The 21003-nt window shown below is 41.9% G+C and overlaps 1 protein-coding gene across 7 annotated transcripts; it reads right to left on the bottom strand.

Moving 5' to 3' along the window:
• Positions 1-91: 91 nt before the first annotated feature.
• On the bottom strand, positions 92-18288 carry qki2 (QKI, KH domain containing, RNA binding 2). 7 transcript variants are annotated; one of them, XM_086139381.1, is made up of 9 exons: positions 17633-18288; positions 14488-14636; positions 13222-13338; positions 8930-9073; positions 7418-7505; positions 6915-7199; positions 5701-5724; positions 4979-5056; positions 92-3115 (listed from the first exon to the last, which is right to left on the bottom strand). In XM_086139381.1, exons 1-9 carry the CDS (start codon positions 17772-17774, stop codon positions 3093-3095), a joined length of 1050 nt encoding a protein of 349 aa, XP_085995507.1. In that variant the 5' UTR covers positions 17775-18288; the 3' UTR covers positions 92-3092. The 7 variants fall into 7 exon arrangements, 6 of the variants coding, with proteins under 6 accessions (XP_085995507.1, XP_085995510.1, XP_085995509.1 ...); XM_086139382.1 differs by having other exon boundaries at positions 1798-3115; positions 4979-5053; XM_086139384.1 differs by lacking the exon at positions 5701-5724 and having other exon boundaries at positions 4979-5053.
• Between the last annotated feature and the right edge of the window lie 2715 nt (positions 18289-21003).

Genomic DNA, 21003 nt, shown 5'->3' on the forward strand with positions numbered 1-21003 from the left:
TCCGTATCTTAGCAGTGTTTGGTGATTAGTATGCGGAAAGGAAGCTGATTTACATAATTAAGTGCTACAGAGAAAAAGCAACAAAGTTTGTTAGTTTTACAAAGATGAGTTTAATAGTGTGCTAGATAGCCTTCCAGTATACAAAGAGTTATTCCTGCTCAAAACCCTTAGTTTCACTGTTCAACATATACTTGTTTTTCTTCATTTCTTTTTTTTTTTTAGACACACATATACTTTTTTTTTTTTAAAAAGGGAATCCAAAGCAGCGACAGATACAATTAAAGTGGTTAATAATCACAGAAGTGGTAACAGTTAGTAACCTACACCTGTCACTGAAGAGTAGATTAATGTTGAACTACACTGTTAATTGTCACACTTGTGTACAAAAAGGCACAGGAGGCAAGCAATGCTGATCTGAAAAGGCTCAAGTTAATACAGAAAACATCAGAGACTCCAGTAATTCAGGACATTGAGAAAGTGACAGGGTAACTGGTGACACATGAAAGATAGTTAAAATTCATCAAATTATTCTCCATAATAAGGCATTATGTTCTTATCTGCAAAGGTCATTTAATGTTATTTTCACGTACAAAATAGAATATAAAAATACATTATAAACAGATGTTACGACTCCATGATTTGCTTCGTGTCAAGGCATCCGTTGGTTTTGCGTGTCTGTAGGCTCACAGTCAGAGCTGTACGTGCTCTGGAAAAGGCGGATACACATGCAAATATATGTGGAAGAATTCATTTCAAAACAGAAGAAATTAAAAACAAAAACACAAAATATAACACTGTTCTCTCGAGGCGTCCGAACCTCACATAAATATTTTAGAAATCCTAGCTCAGTGCTGCTGCTTCAATACTGCATTGTAATCTTAATTTAAATGAGCCCGCTTTTGGCACTGGGAATAGGAATTGACTAGGGTTGTAGATGCAAAGCCGTCGGCCGGAGATTTACACGAGGCGGCGTACTTAATCTGCATGAAGCAAATTACATAATTTGTGATGGGCACACAATGCGAGAGTGAGATTTGAGTGTTACATTGTTCCATCGCTCGTGGTTGAAAAGGAAAAAAAAAAGGCACCGCTGTTTAAGCTGATACAATACTGTAGTGTGATAAAGGCATCATTGTGTAAGTCCTCTACATTTAGACAAAGTGCAACCTTCCATCTGTGTGTGTGTGTGTGTCTGCGCTGTAAATGGGCAAAGGCCTCATATGGTACATGTCAGCCCGGATGTTGTCGTGCCAGTATCAGGAAAACACAGACATACTTTGGCATTTTCTATTTCACTCGCCCTTATTTTCCCTCGCCGGGCACCTGCTGCTTCTGAGGTCCACCGCGGCATTTTCCTTAACAGATTGAGGGATACAGAAATCACACTTGCCGTTCAATTGCAATTGATGAAGTACTCCAAGAAAAAAGGTGGCATTTCCATGGACTATTATACACTCAGTTGCCAATTTCTGAGGGACATTTTGATCAATCACGCTTCCCACTCCTTATCAATTTTCTCATATGTTTTCCGCCGTGGCTGCTGTGGCCGATCGCTGATATAATTCCTCTCAGTATAAGCACTGAGAAGAAGTATATATTTCACCAGTTAATTGATGAATTTAATAAAAAATAGAGTGGAGAGTGATACAAATCAGGAAATAAGTCGAGACACTCTCACAGCTTGCTGGTTTTCTTTTCAGAAAAATCAAGACCGCTAACGCTGAATGAGGTGCCGTGATTGTAAACCCGACAAAAATTGACTTGGACAACACAATATTTTCCATGACAAATGCCTTCTTTTTCCTCATGCTTTTCATAACCGGTCAGCTTTTTTCCAGGTTTTTCCAGGCCATGTGGCTGTGTTACAGCACATTGTAACGATGCACGTAGTTGCCTTTTTTTTTTTTTAAATTAACTGTGTCTGTTTGAGAGTTTACTTTTGGGGTCATTTTTGTGTTAAGACAAAAAGCACGAACAATTGCATCTAATCTGAGAAATATCTGGCTTGGCCGTCGCACTGATAGGAGGGGTGCAGAACAGATGCAATGAGCTGGACCTGACTTTGGTCAGATGTGGGCCAAATAGGCTGAACCAACAGCTCGATTTAGGCATTCACACCCTAAGTCAAGGTCAGTGGAAAAACTGAACAGGACATAAGTGGGAGCCACTTTTGGCCCAAATCTTCAGTGACTATCAGGGAATCGTGTCCTCGGTTTGTCCGTCCTGTCAATGCGGATTAGAGCTCACATAGTTTTCGCAGCACCTCTCAGCATAACCTAGCACACCCCAACAGAAGCACAAGTAACAGGTTTAAACATGATCATTAAAATAAAAAATAAAAAAACTGCTTTGGAAAAAAACAATATTGTTATAATGGTAATAATTCGGGCGAGGATTTAATGCGGGGCTTTTGTATAACACTGCATTATCATGTTTGAAATAAATTTAATGAACTGCGTATATAGGTGTTAAATTGAGAGAAAACTTCTTAATTGACCTGTCAGAATTGAACAAATGTTCATTGGCCCAAAGAACTACTTGACAAATTCACAGTTTCCTACAGGAAGTGAAAGATGCCCTACGAGGAAAAACAAAAGAGATTAACGTGTCTCACTTAGTATAGTCTTAATGGACGGTTTAAGAGTAATTATCATAAGAATCAGAGGAGTTACCATGCTATTAATAGAGTAGATATTATTGCATCACATGGACTGAGGGCAGCTCAGTTTGGCACAGCCAGGGATCTGTTCTGGAGCCCTTCACTTATTTTTTATTTTTTTTCCTCCACACATGGCAACAACTGATTGAACTGATTTTGGCTGTTGGGTGATTATAAAAATATATCTTGACGCTCGTGAGGAAGGCACGTTTGGTAAAGTTAGGACTCGGCGAAGGGGTGGGGGTCCTGAGCGTTATCCCCATGATCGCTGTCATCTGGTTGGTTGGTTAGACAGAAGCGGCCGGGCTGTTCCCAATGTGCTGGTCTCTGGTTGGCTGAGCTGGGGTAGTGGCAGGGCCGTGGGCCAATGAGCACGCCAGCAGGCAGAGATGGGTGGGTCATCAGTGGGCGGAAAGGTCAGAAGGTCAAGGGGTCATGGGTTAGTTGCCGTGGCAGCTAGAGTTAGACAGACAGAGACGGACGGACGTGGAAAGGAAACAAAAAGGGCACATAAAAGGGGACATAAAAAGAAAAAAAGATAGAAGAGAGATTAGTGTCAGCTAGTGGCGTCAGGATGACAACAAGGCAGATCTACTGCAGTCACACGGCACGAGGGGCACAACACCTTCATGAGCCCTGCATGACCATTCACAAGCGCTTACATCAACCGCTGCGTGTTGACATAAGGAATGGCTGGTTAGTGATGCTCACACGTGCTCATGAAGGCGTCTGCATGAGTAAGTTTCAGAAGAGACCCCTCCTGTCATGTGACTGCTGCTATAGTGACACTACTCATGCTAGCTGGGCTACGTCTAGCAGACAGACAGAGAAACCATGGACAGAGAGGGAGACGGCATGGTTTCATGTGGGTGAGAGAGTGACCTTTATGTCCAAAGAGAAGTGTCTGGGCCTCTTTCTCTTACTGACAAGTAGAGCCATTGTTTAGCAGCAGACTTAAGATCTTGGTGATTAACAGTTATTGATTATGGTTCAATTTGTTTGCTATGAAGTATTAGAGGAGCAGCTAACTATGGTGAGCGAAGAGGCACCACAAGAGACAGCGATGAGAGGTTAAGAGATGGTGATTTTAGAGGAACATTTTAACAATAGACAGTCTAACTACAAGAATTTAGAGGCTTTGGCTTTCTTTAGAGATTTTTTTTCAATAGTCGTCTTTATTGCCTTTTAGTGTTTTTGTCCATCGTGTACAACAAGAGCACCACTGCTCACACACATACATATCGTAGCTAGCTAGTCCATTTCTATTGCATAAAACAGTCATGAGGCCTGTGAATTGAGAAGGTCACCTCATCTTAAATACACAGAGCAAAACACTGCCTTCATTGCCACCGTCACGGTGGCTAAAACAGTAGTAGCTACACACTTTGAATAAAGTTTGAAGTTTACATGGAGACACTTCATCTATAAAAAGCATACCGTAAAAACAAAAATAAAAATTTACAAACTAAAAAAACTGAAAAAAAAAAAAAAATACTACAAGTATTTCCAAGCGATCTTGTTCCATAAGCTTTTATATAAGCACTTAAATCCTTAAAATCCCTATATACAAATTTATTTTGCAGCTAAATACATGGTAACAGCACCACTCTGGCTAGGAAATATATGAAAGATGTAAACAGTCCCAATGATAAAGTCCAGTGGGTGACTGATAAGACCACAAACAACAGTATTTCATACAAAAGAGCTTGTAACACAGACTTCAGTAGTTATCACACGCTGTGTTTTAGTAGTAAAGACCATAATGCACTTGAATTGAATGACCTTAAGGAAACAATCACTGTTATTTAAGAAATATAATCATTGGGCACACACAGGAATTACTTAATAATAAAAATGTGGAAATCTGCTGGAATGAAATTGGGTATAAATAAAAATTCCCACAGTTTTTGCAGGGTAATAATAAGAAGAGAGATAAACAACAACAAAAAAAAAAAAAAGTACTGAGAGAGGACTCCAAATCCGGAGTCACAAGGACCGAGTCACATGAATGGAGTGATCCACTCTAATTGAGAGGGTCCCAGCCTGCAAGCCGTCCAGTTTATCTAACAGGCGAGCAAAGATAACTGCTGCAGCTGTCACCCCTGACATGGTTCCTCCCAATCTGCTCACTTATTTCACTTTTACTGCAAATAATACTGTTTCACATTTTACACTCAAGCTCGACCTTTTGCCTGATACAGTTATTTCTTTTTAGGCATGCCGTATTACAGACACATGTAAACTGGTCCGTGGGTCTGCATGCACGCACACTAACACACACACATACACACACATAAAGTGGCTGGTGAGCTAACTAACCTCTGTCTGTGGTCACTACCCTTTGGTAAGGATGGATTCTCTTGTCGTGGCGTCGTACCTTAGTGGTCATGGCACCTGCTAACAGCGCGATGACATTGCCAGAACAGAACACAGAAGGTTACTCATCAGAAAGTTATCAGGCAGTCTACCCATGGCACCAACATCAGTGAAACCAGAAACTTAAAGTGTTCAATGCTGTGGGTGAAAATAAGTCAAACATCACGCTTCAAAGAGACAGAATGTTGTCGTTTTGTGGTCTTCTGTTCTCTAAAGAAAAGATTAATCCAAACCACTATGTTCTAACTAAGCTTCACTAGTAGGTTCAATATCAGCTGTAAGCAAAGTCACTCTATAGCTCTGTAATCAAAATAAGCTTTAACATATATTAAATCACAAACAGCGGCACTAAAATATCTATGGGTTCACTAAATTGTGTTAAAATTACAAGCGGAAGCTGAACTATTAAAAAAGTTAAATAGGTTACGGTGTCACACCACAACACTAGTCTGCTAATACAAGGAGGAAATTAACAGAGTCATTAGCGAAGCGATGGACACTTGACTACAGAATGACTGTTGAGGAATCTGTCATCCTAAAGTATGAGCAAACTTTGAGTGTTTGCCCTGTAGAACAAGTATGTAGGGGGGAGGGGGTTCTGCAAGCCAGTCCGTGTGTGCTAGGAAGGGTAGCTATCGCTTAGCCTTTGGTTGGGAAAGCCATACCTGCAAAAACACAGGATGAAGGGACTATTAGCCCAACAATGAGCTTCAGCATGCATCGCTATACGCACTGGATGTATTACAAGAGCTGGATATGGCTGCCAATCTGTCCTAGAGGGGCGACTAACTGGATTTTGAGTTTTGACTTATGTTTTTGGTTGGTGCTTGGTTTTTGGCTCAGTATCACAGATCATTTTAGAAACAGTAAAACTAAACTTTCTGCTCTTTATGATGCTCAGTCATTCACACACCCCTTGTATTCGTCACTATGCAATAGAAAAGAATGGCTTCCATTGAGACATGTCCTTTGGAAAAAAAATTACGGGTTTTAACTTTATGACAGCCGGCTACACTACAGTGCCCCCAGGCGAACGTTTGATATTGCAAGGGTTTTCTGGTATTTCAATGCTGTATTTCAGAACCGTTCCGAGGGAAGGGATGTGATGAAGACGAAGATGTGACTGAGACAAAACTAACTGATATGCGTTGATTTGAATCGTAATTTACTGAGTCTTTGACGTATCAGGTGGTGCAACACCTGCTGTCTCTGAAATGCCACAGCACTATAGCTGATTTTCTGCCGTGTTTCTCAGATTTCAAAAAGTACTTTTGAAAAACCAAACTGCAACATTTCTCTTCAGGAATATTTATAGTAGTTTTATGAGAAGCTATTTTCTCTCTACATCAAAGTTGGTACATTTAACTGCACTTCAAGTTTGAAGATTACTGAGAGTAGCTGGCCCTTTTCTGCATGGGGACAATTTGGTTGGGTTTTTCAAATCCAATTTTTCATTGCTTTGAGTTTCATAAGAGAGTTCATTCAGGTTCATTGGATTTGCGGGAAAGCACATATCTGGCTGAAAAATCAGCAACTTACAAAAACATAATTTTTGATCCTGGGCTTCTACTATCACTTTGGGAGGTAAGTGGAACATGAATAAAGATGTTTGTTTCTTCCATATAGCAAAGGGTGACAGCCACCCATAGAGTTTAAGGACAGGTTCCTAATCATTCGTTTTCTTTTGCTTTCATATCCTTAGTTGCGAAGAGCCTCGCAAGGCCCTTTAATTGTGCCCGACCTCCTATCATAGAGAAACTAACTGAGACTTCTTTGGTGTGCATGCTAGGTAAGAGACATGCATTGGAGTCAAACATCCAGTTCTCATAATACATCCATTGTCAATGTACGAATGTAATGGACGTTGACATGTAATTACCTAATACTCCAGTTGAGTCAATCGGGTATTCCAATATGGAGGGCGTGAGTGTGTAGGGATACTCATAGGGCGTGTAGATAATTCCAGATTCAGGTCCTTGCTGCACCAGCGCTGGATGTGGATTGGCTCCTGGCACGAGGGTGGAACTCTGGATTTGACGAATCAGAGGCATGATGGTTGGCGTTGTTACAGGGGCGGGGTTGCGCAAGGTGGGAGGCAGGACGGGCGTTGGACCTGTGATGATTCGGGGGGCCTGTGGGGTTGCTAGAGGAAAAGCAGCGGTGGCTATACAGCACGCAAACATACAATAATGCAAGAATGCGCACACCCACACACAAAGCACACACAGAAACAATAGACAGGGAAGAAGGGGAGAGGACAAACACTCTATTTAACTGGAGAAACAGAGGCACTGTTCTTATATACAGTGGACTCCTGTACAGAGATCCCTCTTTGTTACCCATCAGCCCGAATCCACATGTACACCATGATATCATCCTTACGTGTCTTGACATTGGCGTCTCTATAAGTTCCATTCAGAATAGCCAGCTCCATCAACTGCATTTTCTTCAGGTTGTCCTCCCCCTCAGCCTACAACCACACAGCCATAGCGGGAGAATTGACTTTATCAGTGAGGCCATTCAACGAGCAAAAGAATTAACAAGTGGCTCAAAAAATTAGTAAATGCTACAGTGTGCTAGAACCGATTATGATACTATTTGATGATGATTTATCCTTTATTAATCCCTTGTGGGGGAAATCATTTTCTGCAATTAACCCATCATGGATGAACTATGAGCAGTAGACTGCCGTCCATCAGCACCAGGGGAGCAATTAGGACACTAACACTTCACACACTAGGAGGAGACGGGAATCGAATCAGGAATGTTCGGTTCCAAAGACAATTGCTCTACCTCCTGCGCCACGCTGCCCCAAAAATAGTTAAACGTTCTCTAAAGCTATAGACACTTTCTGTGAAAGTTATCTCTTCATTGTCTCAAATGGAGTTGGCCTGACCTTGAACACAAGTACTCAACTGCATAGCACATTCTCAGTGTCCAACATGTTAGCTTCTTAGCTCTAGTTACAACTTGGTGAAAAGCTTGACTGATTTACTGCCTAAAAGCAAGGTCAGCTGGGTTAAGCTACCACATATTATTAACTTTAACCTCAAAACACATGCACAAACATAGATTAACAGGTGTTCGGCTCCTGATTGCTTGTAGACACTTCTTACATCCTTAACCTTTAAGGTTGGCAGATACCGTGCTGTGATGGAGCAGAACGTAATGGCAAAGTTTTGCAATAGAAGTTCCCCTGCTGATCTTTTCAGTCAGTTTCTATTGTTGCGAATAATACAGAGGAAAAGAGGAAAGAGCCTTGTGATTTCAAAATTTGGCTATTGTACATGTGTGTCGGAAAGTGGATAAATCAAATGGTGTGTGTTTGTGTGTTTGTATGCTTGTGTGTGTGTGTGTGTGTGCGCGCACATCCATACACGCAATGTTCCACTGTTGCTTGTTTGTTTCACGTATGTGTGTTTGTCGGGTGGGATGTAGGTGGGCTGCAGAATGTGAGAAATGTTGAGGAGTCTAATCAAAATGTCCTCTTGTGTCCAGAACAAAAAAAGCCCAGGGAGAAAAAGGAATATTGTAGCCAGGAGTTGGGAATGAAGTGAGTTGTGAACGAGTGAAAGGAGTGATGGAGTGGGGAGAACGAGTGAACAGACTCTCCATTCATTCCCTCAGCCTTTCAAACAACCCGGGGTTACCATGGAAACTCCTTTATGCGTGTTCCCTAATTACCCTAACCCCTTACACATACTCTCTCACACACACAGAGTGACACACACACACACACACACACACACTAACACAAAAAGACACAAACACACACTTTTTGGACTGACAATCCCCTTCCCCCTTCCATGCATACCAACACAGTGAACTCTCATCCAGTCACACAGAGTTTTTCCATCAGTTCAGGCAATAATATTGGGTCCAACTGATACTCACAGCTGGTACCAGGAGTTTCTTGACCTCATTGATGGCCCGCTGGAGTTTGATCTTGGCCCGGTTGTGTGTGTCCTCCACTGTGATAAGGACATGAAGGTCCTCACTGAGATGCTCCCAGTTGGGCTTACCTCGGTTCATCTCCTCCTGAAACACAAACGCACGCCAGGTTTACCCATTACTGCACTATTTTCTAGTTTGGCACTGTCAGTGGACTGGACTCCAGCTATTCACAAACTTGCAGAGGGATCAAGGTCATGCAATGCAGCTCTGGGGGAGTTATCAAACTCATGAAATAACTATGTTGCTCTTCCCTCGTTTCCCTAGTTTTTGCTGGATTTTAAAAAGTGTTCTGTACACCCATTCTTTCTTGTGCACCTCCCCAAATCACCCGGCCTTCCTCTCCGTCTCCAGCAAATCACATCATCCTTTGGCTCGGTTCTCTTGCTGTTTATTCTCCTTTAGTTACAGAAAGGCTAAATTAAGAGCTGGAACTAGAAGAAAACACTGCTATTTCAATGTTGAGGAACAGACAATGGTAGCATTAGAAGCCGATTCATCATTTCAGTTATTTATCCTGAAACTACAATTTCCAATTTGTGGTTTTGAGTCTTGCAATATCAGAGTATCTAACATCCCACCACCAATCTGTTGCCTTGGGAGTTAAAAATGCAACAAATTATTTGGAATACAGCAAGATCTGGCACAACAGAACACCACTTACATTTGTCAAAGGCCACACATTAGCGGAAGCTGTGATTTTGTCCTTCATAGTAAAACTAGCAAGCGATATAGTAAATCACTTTTCAACACAGAGAGCCATTTCAAATGTTGCAATTCAACTCGAGCATCATTAAATCATTTTAATTGTGTCATATTGACAGTGTTGTCCTTCTCCGAGTTTGGGCTAACAGAGGATGTTGCTTTACTTAAAAGCATCTAACTCAGATCAAGAGAGAAGTTTTTTTTTTAAATACCCTGCTCTACGGGAAAGATTTGGTCTATCAAGCCGGGCCATCTGTCTGCAACCTGTCAGCCCAGGGACATAAATCTATGGTGCTGGTCACATTTTGTAATTGAAAAAGGCCATCCCTTGATGTATGTGTTGCTAGTTTAACAGCATTTATAAGCACACAACTACTCCGGCGTTGCCACCCATGGATGAAAGATGACCTTAAAGACTTCACAGTGATTCTACAATGAAGAGAAAACTTTTTTGAACCCCAGATTTTTTTTCCCTCACTGTTCCAGCAACAGAAGCTGGCAGAACAACTCTAATGCATAAAAGTTGAGTGAAGCTTGTTGATATTGATTTTTGGGTCCATGCGGTTGTACGACTCTTCCACCAGCCACCATATCCAGTCCCTTATTCATAAAAAGTGTCACAATGCAGTTCATTACTTCTTTATTTCATCGTATCAGACATTTCTGTGTTCAGCTGTCATGATAAGACTAATTAATTATTGAGGCATATCATAAAATATGTGACATGCCAACGATCGCTACTTCCGCCCACCAGATTCTCATGAGGTTTCACTTGAGTCCAATTTAATGCTTCTGCCAAATTTGTCATTGCGTTTGTGTGTTGGAGAAAACATTGTACTGTTGTAAATGACTTTTCTGCAGCTATTTGTTTTGACGTCCGTATGTTCCTCGCTTAAATCAAAGATTTCAAATGATAACTGGCACTCTCATGATAGATGGACAGGGGAATGAACACATGAATGAACAAATGTTTTTGAACACGCATTTACCAAATCAAATGAATGTCGGTTGGTTAAACCACTAGAACCGGACAGACCGATGACTAGCATACATGTGTCACTTTTTTCTAAAGCTGAGGTAAATGAGTTAAATCAAGCAACATGCTTAAAACCTCTTTTGTCTCAGGGTCCTCAATTTCCCTCAATCCCCACTGTGACATTCAATTCTCCCAGAGCAAGAGAAGCAATAACTCTACTGATACGTTAACATCTAATGTAAAAGCCCCCCAGAACAATGCACTCTGCTCAGCCTTTTGGTTCTTAACCAATGACCCGCAAAAGTAATGAAATCCTCACAGGCCAAAGACTCTGCTACTTTGTGTCTTGTCCAAACGGGGAACTGCTAAATTGACAATATACTGAAATAAAAGGCTGACTAGAGCAATATCCTTATTCAGATGCTCTGGGACTCTTTAAGAAAAGTATTGGGAGTATTTTTGATTCTTCTCACTTCTATGAGGCCAACGCGCTATGAATTGCTGGGGACAATGAAGCAAATGCTAACACAACTACACCTGTTAAACATCATCATCTTGATGTGATGTTTTTGTAGATTACAAGTTGTAATCTGGCAGTATTTAATGGCTTTATATTGTAACGATCGGTTGCTACAGAGCACAAGTTATAACCTGGTTGTATTTGCTGGCTATATAAAGTCACAATCTGTTGCTGCAGAACCAGAAGATACCTGCAGATATGTCCTCCTCATATTCTTAGGTTTCACCCAAGTTGAGGCCAATAAACTTTTTAGTTAGGTTTGGGAAACATCATTATATGGTCTGAAATAATGCAAGCTGATGCTAAGGCAGTATTTTTGGACACAGCAGGATAACTCATGAGTACAAAAGGACCGCTTATTGCGCAAAACAACAGTCACTGAATGTCGTTTTTAGGACTACAGCTGAGAAATGTCTGTAACTGGGCGTGCAGCAGTGACCCCCAAAGTGAGGCCTTGTGTCGCCCTCGGCTTCAGGTCTTTATGCTGAGCCACGCAGTTTCTGGCTGGAGCCTTAATTTCTCTTAGAGTGATATTGAACCTCTCGTCTAACTCTAGGCTAGAAACGTACTACAAGAAATTCCATAAACCTATAATTATTCCATTAAATAAAGTATCAAAGCTATGACCGTATTCATATTTCATAGCCTAATCAGTTATTAAAAATGCTAATGCATTAACTTGGAAAGAAATACACTTCAATTTTAGCCTGGTTGAAGCAGAAATTCTGAAACCCTCACAGGATGGCGTGCAGAGGGATTGAATCATCTGTGGTTGTTTTGTCAAGTGAGACGTATCGTTTTGAAGAGCACTAAAAGTCAACATCTTTTCCTCTCCCCCTGTTGCCTCCCACTGTGTCTCTGTTTTCCTTCCTCTCTGTCTCTGTGTGTGTCTCTCTCTGAGGGGCGTTCGGGGTAGGGAATGTTCTGGAGAGGGGGGGGGCTGGAATGCTGGACTTGCTCCACCTGCCGTTTGGAAAGCTTGAGCCGATTCCGTCCAACAGCAAACACCAGGGGAGAGACCGGGAGGACAGATGGACTGAACACCAGGACAGGATAGAAAAACTGTGCACTTCAACTCAATTTGTTCGTTAGATAGAGAGATAGAGAGATAGATAGATAGATAGATAGATAGATAGATAGATAGATAGATAGATAGATAGATGTAAGAGGCGGCGATGTGGTTTTGCTTGTTAGTCAGTGTGTTATGCCTTTTTTATCCTTTTTGACTGTTTCCCTGCGTGATTTCAAAGGCCACTCAAACATGCTTGAAAATGCCCAGTACAGAAAAAAAGAGGCCGGAAGCCTTCCAGCCCCAAAATCTTACCAGCAGATCCCACATTCATATGCAAAATCCGTTTATAGAGAACAATTTGAATGCAGTATTAGACCTATTTAAGACACGCATGATGTTTCCCTTACGTATTCTCCACGCTTCCTGCATAAATGTTATGCAAAATGTTTCTTTTTGACAGTGGCAAAAATGTTTATTTTCTTGGCTAGAGGGATAGTATTGGATTGTCTTGACTGGCTGATGTGATCAGTTGGGTAAATCAGAGGAGGGTGACATAAAACCCAGCATGTTTTAAGAGAAGAACTCACCTACATCACATCAGTCACAAAACTTACTCTCAGAGCCTTTTTGGGTGAGTTCAGTTTTTTCTCCAGAGATGCCCCCCACCCCACCCCCCACCCCCCAGCTTGTCTCATGGAGAGCTGAATTGAACGTCTCTCTATTAAACGTGCTTAACTTAGCATTACGACTTGTTTGAATTCCAGGTGATAAAAAGTAATTGGCTGTTGGCTTAGTTTCGTATTTATTCATGGCACTGATTTTCATTTTAGTCCTGCCAAGACAGGAAACAAGCGTATTTTCCAAAAACTGTTGAAATGTAATATGAATATGCAAAAGACTAAACAGGTCTCTCTCTCAGATCGTTCAAAAAGCCACATACATGAATCCATCTTGAGCTAGACTGAACAAAAGAAAGCATGTGTCCTTGTGTATTTTATGAATGTGTTTGTCGGGGTGTGTACCTTCTTCTTATCCCTCATGGACCCTTTTCCTCGCACCATAATCTTGCAGCCGGTCTCTGCCTCCAGTTGTTTGGCTGTCAGTCCACGTGGGCCGAGGATCCTCCCCACAAAGTTGAACTACGCAACAGAGCAAAATACACTCAAAAAAACAAAACAAAACAAAAACAAAAGTGCAGGCCAAAAGGAAGAGACGTATTGTACATGAAAGGAACTATCACATAACACACATGTTTGTGTGCATTAGTGTGTTTGTTGTTGGTGCATCTGTGATGTGTTTGTGTTACTAAGAGGGACAAAAATAGCTCATTATATGGGTGCTCGAGCTGGTGGCATGACAGGACAGTGCCGTTCTCTTAACCTTATCTGTCACTAAGACTGAGTGATTAACTAGACAGCTGCCCCCCTGTCTATGTGTGTGTCTCAGTATGCTTGTCTCTTTGCCGCCACACCTCGGACTCTCTTTACACATTTCTCTCTCAGCATTGGCCCGGCTCCGTCTGTTTCTTCACCAGTGTGTTTCCTTGCCTTGTCTTCAATTCAGTGACACCGGCTTCATTTTGGCTACATGACGACCCTTGACTCACTCCTGAAATCCGGATAGAGGAACTGCTCTCTAAATTTAACCTTGATCTCAACTGCTTCCCAATGCTCTCCTGTTTTCATGCGAGTGTCCTGTTAGCCTGCTGTCATGTGAGTGAGGACAGCCTGTCATTGTATTCGGTGATTGGCAAGCTGATGCATGGAGAAAATCATGTGAGCCATTCAATCGGGATCAGCCCAACTCATATTGAAGTACTTAACTGTACTTGGCAGGAGCAGGGATGGACCGGGTGGTAACTTCACTTCACACAAGTTCACTCATAGCAGTGCACTTGTCTTTATATTTTGGGGAATATAGTTAATTTGTTGTTTTAAAGCTCCTCCAAATGTTTATCATGTAAATTGTGGCATGTAGCCCTGTCCCAGTGATTTATTGTTCATTCATTGCACAGCATTTAGGAGTAGGAGGAAACAAGATTTATAGTTTTCTGTACATAATTTTTTTTAATCCGTCTGCTCATGGTTCATTATTGATCAATTTTTCAGATCCCGTCATTGGGTGTGTGCAAGGATGATCTCATAACAAAATCAGTCTGGGGAAAAAAAAAGAAAAAAAGGAAAGCCCCTGCGCCCTTTCCTGTCGCTAAGAAGAGATAAAATGACATCCCTAAAAAGTAAACAGAAACTACTCAGAGAAGGTCAAAGGTCACAGATGTGTCCACTCACATCAGGGTACTCTTTGACAGGCACATACAGCTTCTCCTGCAGCTGAGCCACAGGGCCGATGGCTTCAGGAAGTTCCTCCATGTCCCGGCCGTTGAACATGCCTCCGTTCACTGTGTCGTTGTACATGTCCTTGCGTACTCTGCCAATCTCTGGAGGACAGAGGCAAAAAGAGAGGTTAGAAAGTTGAGGACGTCTACAAATGGAGACAGGGATGTAAGGGTGGGGGTGGGGGCAATTTCTTCAGCACGTCCATTTCTAAGAGTGATTATTCATTGTCACCAGAATTAGAAGAGGCTCTGAGTGTGACAGCAGACAGACAGACGGGCAGGCAGGCAGGCAGGGAGACAATTACAGGCATTCTGCACCACAATGTAGAATCTGTCCACAGAATGCTTTGCAATCAAGCCTCCGCGATCACTGATAATTCCTCTGCTTCAATCTCTCCCTCGTACAGATATACACAGGTCTTCTTTCAACTCTGTAAATAATGCTTGGCAAAAACATTCGGTCATGGTGACCTGTCTGCCATGAAGTCCTGTTGCAGGACAAAGGGCAGTTACTCAAAAAATAAAGAAAACAGGACAGTGGAAAGGACTGCATTCAGAATCAGTTGACACATTTTTAAGTTGTTTTGACTTCATGTCATTGAACAAACCTTGAAAAAAAAATTACCTCTGCAACTAAACATTTGATAAAGTTATTTTCTGCTAGTAACCTGGCCTTTTCAGGAAGTTGCTTACTAATTTATTGCCTTTTTTTAAGATTTTTTCTTTTTTTTTCGAAATGTTATGAAGTTGTTCACAAATTCTCAGATAAGACACTATTAAGTCAGTATTTGGTTACAGTTTTTCTGAAATCATTACAGGATTTAGCTTTGTACTTGTTGGATATTTTCAAGCTAGTTGATAGGTACTTTCTTGTATCGTCAATGACAATTTCTTTACTGGAGGGGAAAAGAATGCTAAAAAGAACTTTGCTATATCAGAAAAACCAATCAAAGCCAGACTATGAAAATGTGAGACCTTTTCCAGACAATGATAAGTAATATAAATATGTATTTATAAATGTTTACATATTAAATCCTGACATTTTAGAAGTAGACATTTTTTAATATGTTAATTTACCACCTGGCCATTTAAGTGGGTTTGTTTTATTGATAACGAGTAAAGGTAAATGATCATAGTCAATATACTTTTAATAAAATGATTGAGATACATGACGCCAAAAGTTAAATCTATGGTTGTGGTAAAGTTGTTTGTGCAGAATCATCATTACAATGAGTACCATGATGTTTGTCTGCCCATCTGTTTGTTTAGGGTCGACTCAGTGACCAATGCTTGCTTCTGATGCCTTTGTAATGACACACTAGCACAATAATAACCGACTACTGCGCCACACAAACACACACACGCACGCTCGCGCACATGCACGGGCACATACACACACATAGAGCCCCCGCTTGAACTCACACTAACTCACGGCAGAATAACTGCCTTGAGGCACAAATATCATCTGACCTAAGCAGGCTGACAGGCATGTCTCTCTGCACTGACAGTGATAAGTCTGACCATAATAACTACAGTAGGAGGCTATAATTACATCAACGGCTACAGCCTCATCTATGATCCTCTAATAACCTATTTTGACCTGTTACACACCAAAAGGGACTATTAAACAGAACACAGACAAAAAATCTGCACAGGCAAGCAAGGATTTTGTCACACTCAGGCAGAAACGGGGATCAGCTTGCTGGAAAACAAGAAGTGAGAGAAGTTTTGGAGGGTCAAAGGAAAGGAGGATAAAAAGGAAAGCCTTATCTTGACACTTCTTCGAGACATTGGTTTATATTTAGACTGGACTAGACTGCTATACTTCCATGTATGCCACTAACATGCACCCCGACAAGACTGGCAGGCTTTCTTATGACCCTGCACAAACAGAGGTACGGGACCCTCATGCTTGAGTGCCTTGTCCACAGACGTCTAACTCAGGCAGAGCAGTGTATACAGACCGCCTGGCTGAGGAAAAAAGGAGTATGGCACAGTTTCTTTCATCATAAATATAGATGTCACATTGTGACAGACACATGAGCATGACTGTCTGTCGATATGAGCACAACTGGAGACTTTAAACAAATTAACTTATTTGTCAGGCTGCAGAAGTCGTCTTGTCTGAGGACAACCCCGCTGCGTCATGAGACTTGTCACTGAGCACCAAGTCAGAAACCCAGTGATCTAAACGTGCAGTAAAGGTCCAAACAACAGTCCCCCTGGCTTACATGATATTTTAAAATAAGTGGACCCGTTTATTTTTTTTGTGTGTGTTTTTCAATGAGTCAAGAAGCTACTTCTGACATGGAGCCCCTACATCTTGTATTCAGGAAACTTGGCTCATGTCGCGTTTGTGCGTCATCTATTTCAGTTTCAAGCCTCCTTGTAAAAAAAAAAAAAAAAAAAAAAAAAAAAAAAGTGTAAATTGATCAGCCACACAGTGCTATGTCTTTGGTCCTGTGTGCAGCTACAAATCACATAACTTACACAGTGACATGCTCTCGTTCCTGCACTGGGATGGGCTGCAGCATTCACATAAGCCTGCGCATTAGGTCACTGGGAAAGACTAACAACTGTCTGTTTGTTCCCATCACCAACTGACTGCCTGTGTGTGAGTGTGTGCGTGTGTGTGTGTACGCGCGCGTACATGTCCATGTATACGTGCGTGTGTCATGGACAGAGATTCAAAGAGAGGGGCGAGAGAAAAGCTGTCTTGTATGTGCGACAACACAGGGACCTCAGAAAGAGAAAATGAGTGTCACTGATACGCATATAATAATAATAAAAAATGAACAGTTCTAAAATAGCGTTTTTCTTTCGTTTCAACTCCCCAAGATAAGCAACTGTGAATAAACTACGAAAACTGACACTGCAGATAGAGTAAGGAATGCTAGTGTTTAAACCCGTTTTATTAGCATTAGCATCTCCCAGAGCGTTTCCTAGAGACGAGAAATGAGTCCCAATAAAAAAAATAAACACTTTTTTTCCGTTTACAGGAAAGGTCGGTTAGTTTCGTGTGTAGTGAGACAAGTGTTTTAGTCCGGGTGGGTGGTGGTGGAGAGGGAGGGGTGGTGTTAACATGTTTGCCTTGTTACCTTCATCCAGCAGCCGCTCCAGATGCGTGAAGATGCCGCTGAAGTTGGGCAGGGAACTCATCACCTTCCGGTCGTTCATCAGCTGCATAAGATAGTCCGGATTGGACTTGGGTCTCTCCTTTACCTCTGTCTCCCCAACCATGGCTTTAGCTTCAAAAAGTAAAGTGACCTTGCCGGAAAAAAAAAATAAAACTAAAAAAAAAAAAAAAAAACTTGGGGTGGGGGGGATACAAAAAAAAAAAACTGTCCCCGAGGACCCCACGGGTTTCCACCGGCCGAGACCCGCTCTCTCGCGGTTACAGCTCAAAAAAACCTCCGCGCCGAACAAACCGAACTGTCCTTGGTTTTCACCGTGAGCCCTCTCTCTTCTTCCGAACGGTCCACCTTTGCCTTTTCTCCGGAGTTTGCTGCGTGTGTGTGTGTTTGTATGTGTGTGTGTGTGGTTGTGCGGGGGGGGGAAAGTTCCTTTTTTTTTTCAAGAGTTTTGCTGTATTTTTTTTCACGATGCAGGCGACACTTTCACCGAACCCACGCACTTCTTTTACGCCTAAAACGAGCTACCATCAACCGGGTCCCGACTCCTTCGCGTTATCCGTCCGCTGTATCGGTATTCTGCATCGACTCCCTATCATATGATTACAGTATAGCACCAGCACGAGTGAGTCCTCGGGGGCGCGCTGCGCGTCCCCGTTATCAGAGGGGTGGAGGCTCGTGCTCGTGCACGTCCCCTTCGCACACGCCTGGTGGCTCCCTCGCGTGCACGCGCAACACTCACACTTTAACAATGCAACATCCCCATAGGTATGCACACCTGTTCCTCACACACTTTGTGTGTGTGTGTGTGTGTGTGTGTGTGTGTGTGTGTGTGTGTGGCTAATTTGATTCACAAAGCTATTTTGAGGTACTTATATTTTACTCATGCAATTATTGTTTAGTGTTGATACTTGAGAAAGTCCTATTCTAAGATACTTCTGTTGTTTTATTTTTGTTGTTTTTGTTTTTTTTTTAAGTACTTTAATGCTGAAAAGAGCATTCCTGCTCATTTTTTAGGGAAAAATTGAGACACTAAATTTCTGATGTATCATGTTTAGTTTCTGTTTAGCTTATAATGCCATTATCTATAAACGAAAGAGACCCCCCCCCAAACTCACATTCTTTTGCTTTTACCCCCAAATAGCATTCAAGAAAACTTATGATCAACGGAAAAGTTTGGTGATGATGCTACTTTACCTCTACTTTACCACCCCCGACTGCCTCTCAGAGACATTTTACACACATTGCCAACTTTTGTTGAGCAAGTCTTGGACCAGGCGGATCCTGAAATAATAAGACGGTGTGAAGTGTGTGTGCGCTTGTTCACACTGGGTGGCTGCTGCTGCCGCCGCTGCTCCGGGCAACTGAAATGTCATTGCTGAAGGAACAGATAGGTGTTAGAGTCTAAACTTAACTTGCTCTAAATCACACACATGTGAACGCACACACAAACACACACACACACACACACACACACACACACAAGCGATTCAATATATGTGCTCGAGCATGCTTTAACTTAAGCCTTTTGTCGGGCGCTGCTGGTCTCCCATCTCCCCTCTGTCCACCGTGTGTTTTTTTTGCCTTGTAAGACTAAACTTATGATTGAAGGTGGGAGGGATGCAGAATGTATGTATGCGAGTGTGCATATGGGTGTGTGTGTGTGTCCGAACTGTAGGAATTGTAACGGGGCGGCTTGGTAATGGCTGGTCAGCTGGTATGGCGAGTATTCAGGGCGGGGGCAGCGCATTGTCCTCTCATAGCTCCAACAATGCCCCTCTGAGCAGGCCACACATCTACCAGTCACAGGCCTCTCTCTCTCCCACTCCCTGCCTCTGTCTCTGCTTTTCTTTCTGTCTGCCATATTTATTCAGCCATAGTGAAGAGTAAAGTGAGATGTGATAGTTGTTGTTAAAGCCGCTGACCCCCGGGTGAAACCTCAAGGTCGACCCTGCAAATTTGGTTCACTTTGAGACACATGCCATTCATGCGTTTGCCATGAAGACAAAACACCGATTGCATGTTCGGTATCACCGTAAATGACGGATAACCATTCAGATACAGCCTCCTCGTGCATAATTTACACATCTGCATACATTCAGCAGTCATGTTGACGCAAAATGTTGTATAAATCAATCCTCTGTGTGCTCTGTTCATGCATTGTTTTCTCAAATAGGCTTAGTAATTGCCAAAGAGCGGATGTTATTGGTTCAGATCGTTTGCCTGCCCCATACTTCTTTATAGGATTGTGCAGAAAGTTATGGAAAGATTGTCATGAAATTGAAACGGAATAAGATGCTTCTTGGCTCGGGGAAAAGTCGATTTCAATTTTGAGAGTGATCAGGATCCAGGAATTGCTGCAGGCTTGTCACCACAGTTGAACATAACATTTTGAATTGTACTTATTTTCACCTAAAATCACATCCATTTTAAAGACCCAGCATACTGTATTTCTGATGTTCATTTGGAATGTCACAACGCGTAACTGACAGTTTCTTTAACATGAAAAAAATTGTTTTTTTTTTTCAGGAGTGGCAACTACTTCTCATCAGATATAATCAAAAGACTAATAAAGAATTATGAGTCACCTTAAACCTGCATATTTGATATACCGGTACTTTGGAAAAGTCATTATGATGGTTTCAGCTCCAACTTTCCATATCACAGGCCTTCAGGGAGTTCTGCATTAACCAAGTCCTTTTTTTACTCATGCAAATATTTGAGAAAGTACGGTCTGGCCCATCGATACAGTGTTTATAATGTGATCCCAAACATTCTTAATCGCTTTTTCAGTTATATAGCTGTAACTGATATTTGAGGGATTTTGGATGTCGAAAAAAAACACATTTAAAATGTTATCCGATTCACAATCATGGAGGATTATTTGTTCAAGCTATTTTCTGGCATTATATAAACCAATACAAGATCTCATATGGTGCGTGAGTGTTGAGCGAGATGTATTCATTTCAAACACAATGTTTCAACAGCAGGACGTCACATAGAGAGACGAAAATAAAAGACAGATGGCCATTTTCATATCTTCCGACATGTGGTACACTGTATGTTTTTTTTTTCTACAAAGTATCTGCTCTGACTTTAAAAGAAGGAAGAGTTGAAAAAGTTGCCCTTAAAACAAGCGTCCTTAAAAAGTACAAGGGTCGGGGTCAAGAGAAAGAGTCTTATTTTGGTGTTTTCACGTTGAAAGAGCATCAACTTGTTTTCCTCAGGCCTGAGGTTTTTCCCTGCAGAGGCAAACCCAGCGGAGGACGCTTTATCACTGGTGAAAAGACGCCCCCTGGTGGACATCGTGTGTAACTGCAGCATGTGGGAGGCTGTGG

This window comes from Fistularia commersonii, chromosome 32 (assembly GCF_037954325.1).
Source record: "Fistularia commersonii isolate RoL2024-O1a breed Wild chromosome 32, RoL_Fcom_v1.0, whole genome shotgun sequence".
In the NCBI taxonomy this organism is placed as follows: Eukaryota; Metazoa; Chordata; class Actinopteri; order Syngnathiformes; family Fistulariidae; genus Fistularia; species Fistularia commersonii.

Bases quoted from the DNA above. Each gene is read 5' to 3' on its own strand.
- qki2 (XM_086139381.1), bottom strand. From the start codon at position 17,774: ATGGTTGGGGAGACAGAGGTAAAGGAGAGACCCAAGTCCAATCCGGAC. The intron at 7,506-8,929 runs GTGAGTATCAGT...GTGTGGTTGTAG, and splicing joins AGAAACTCCTGGTACCAGCT to GCTGAGGGGGAGGACAACCT. The intron at 3,116-4,978 runs GTTAGTTAGCTC...GTCTAACTCTAG, and splicing joins GGTAGTGACCACAGACAGAG to CTGCCACGGCAACTAACCCA.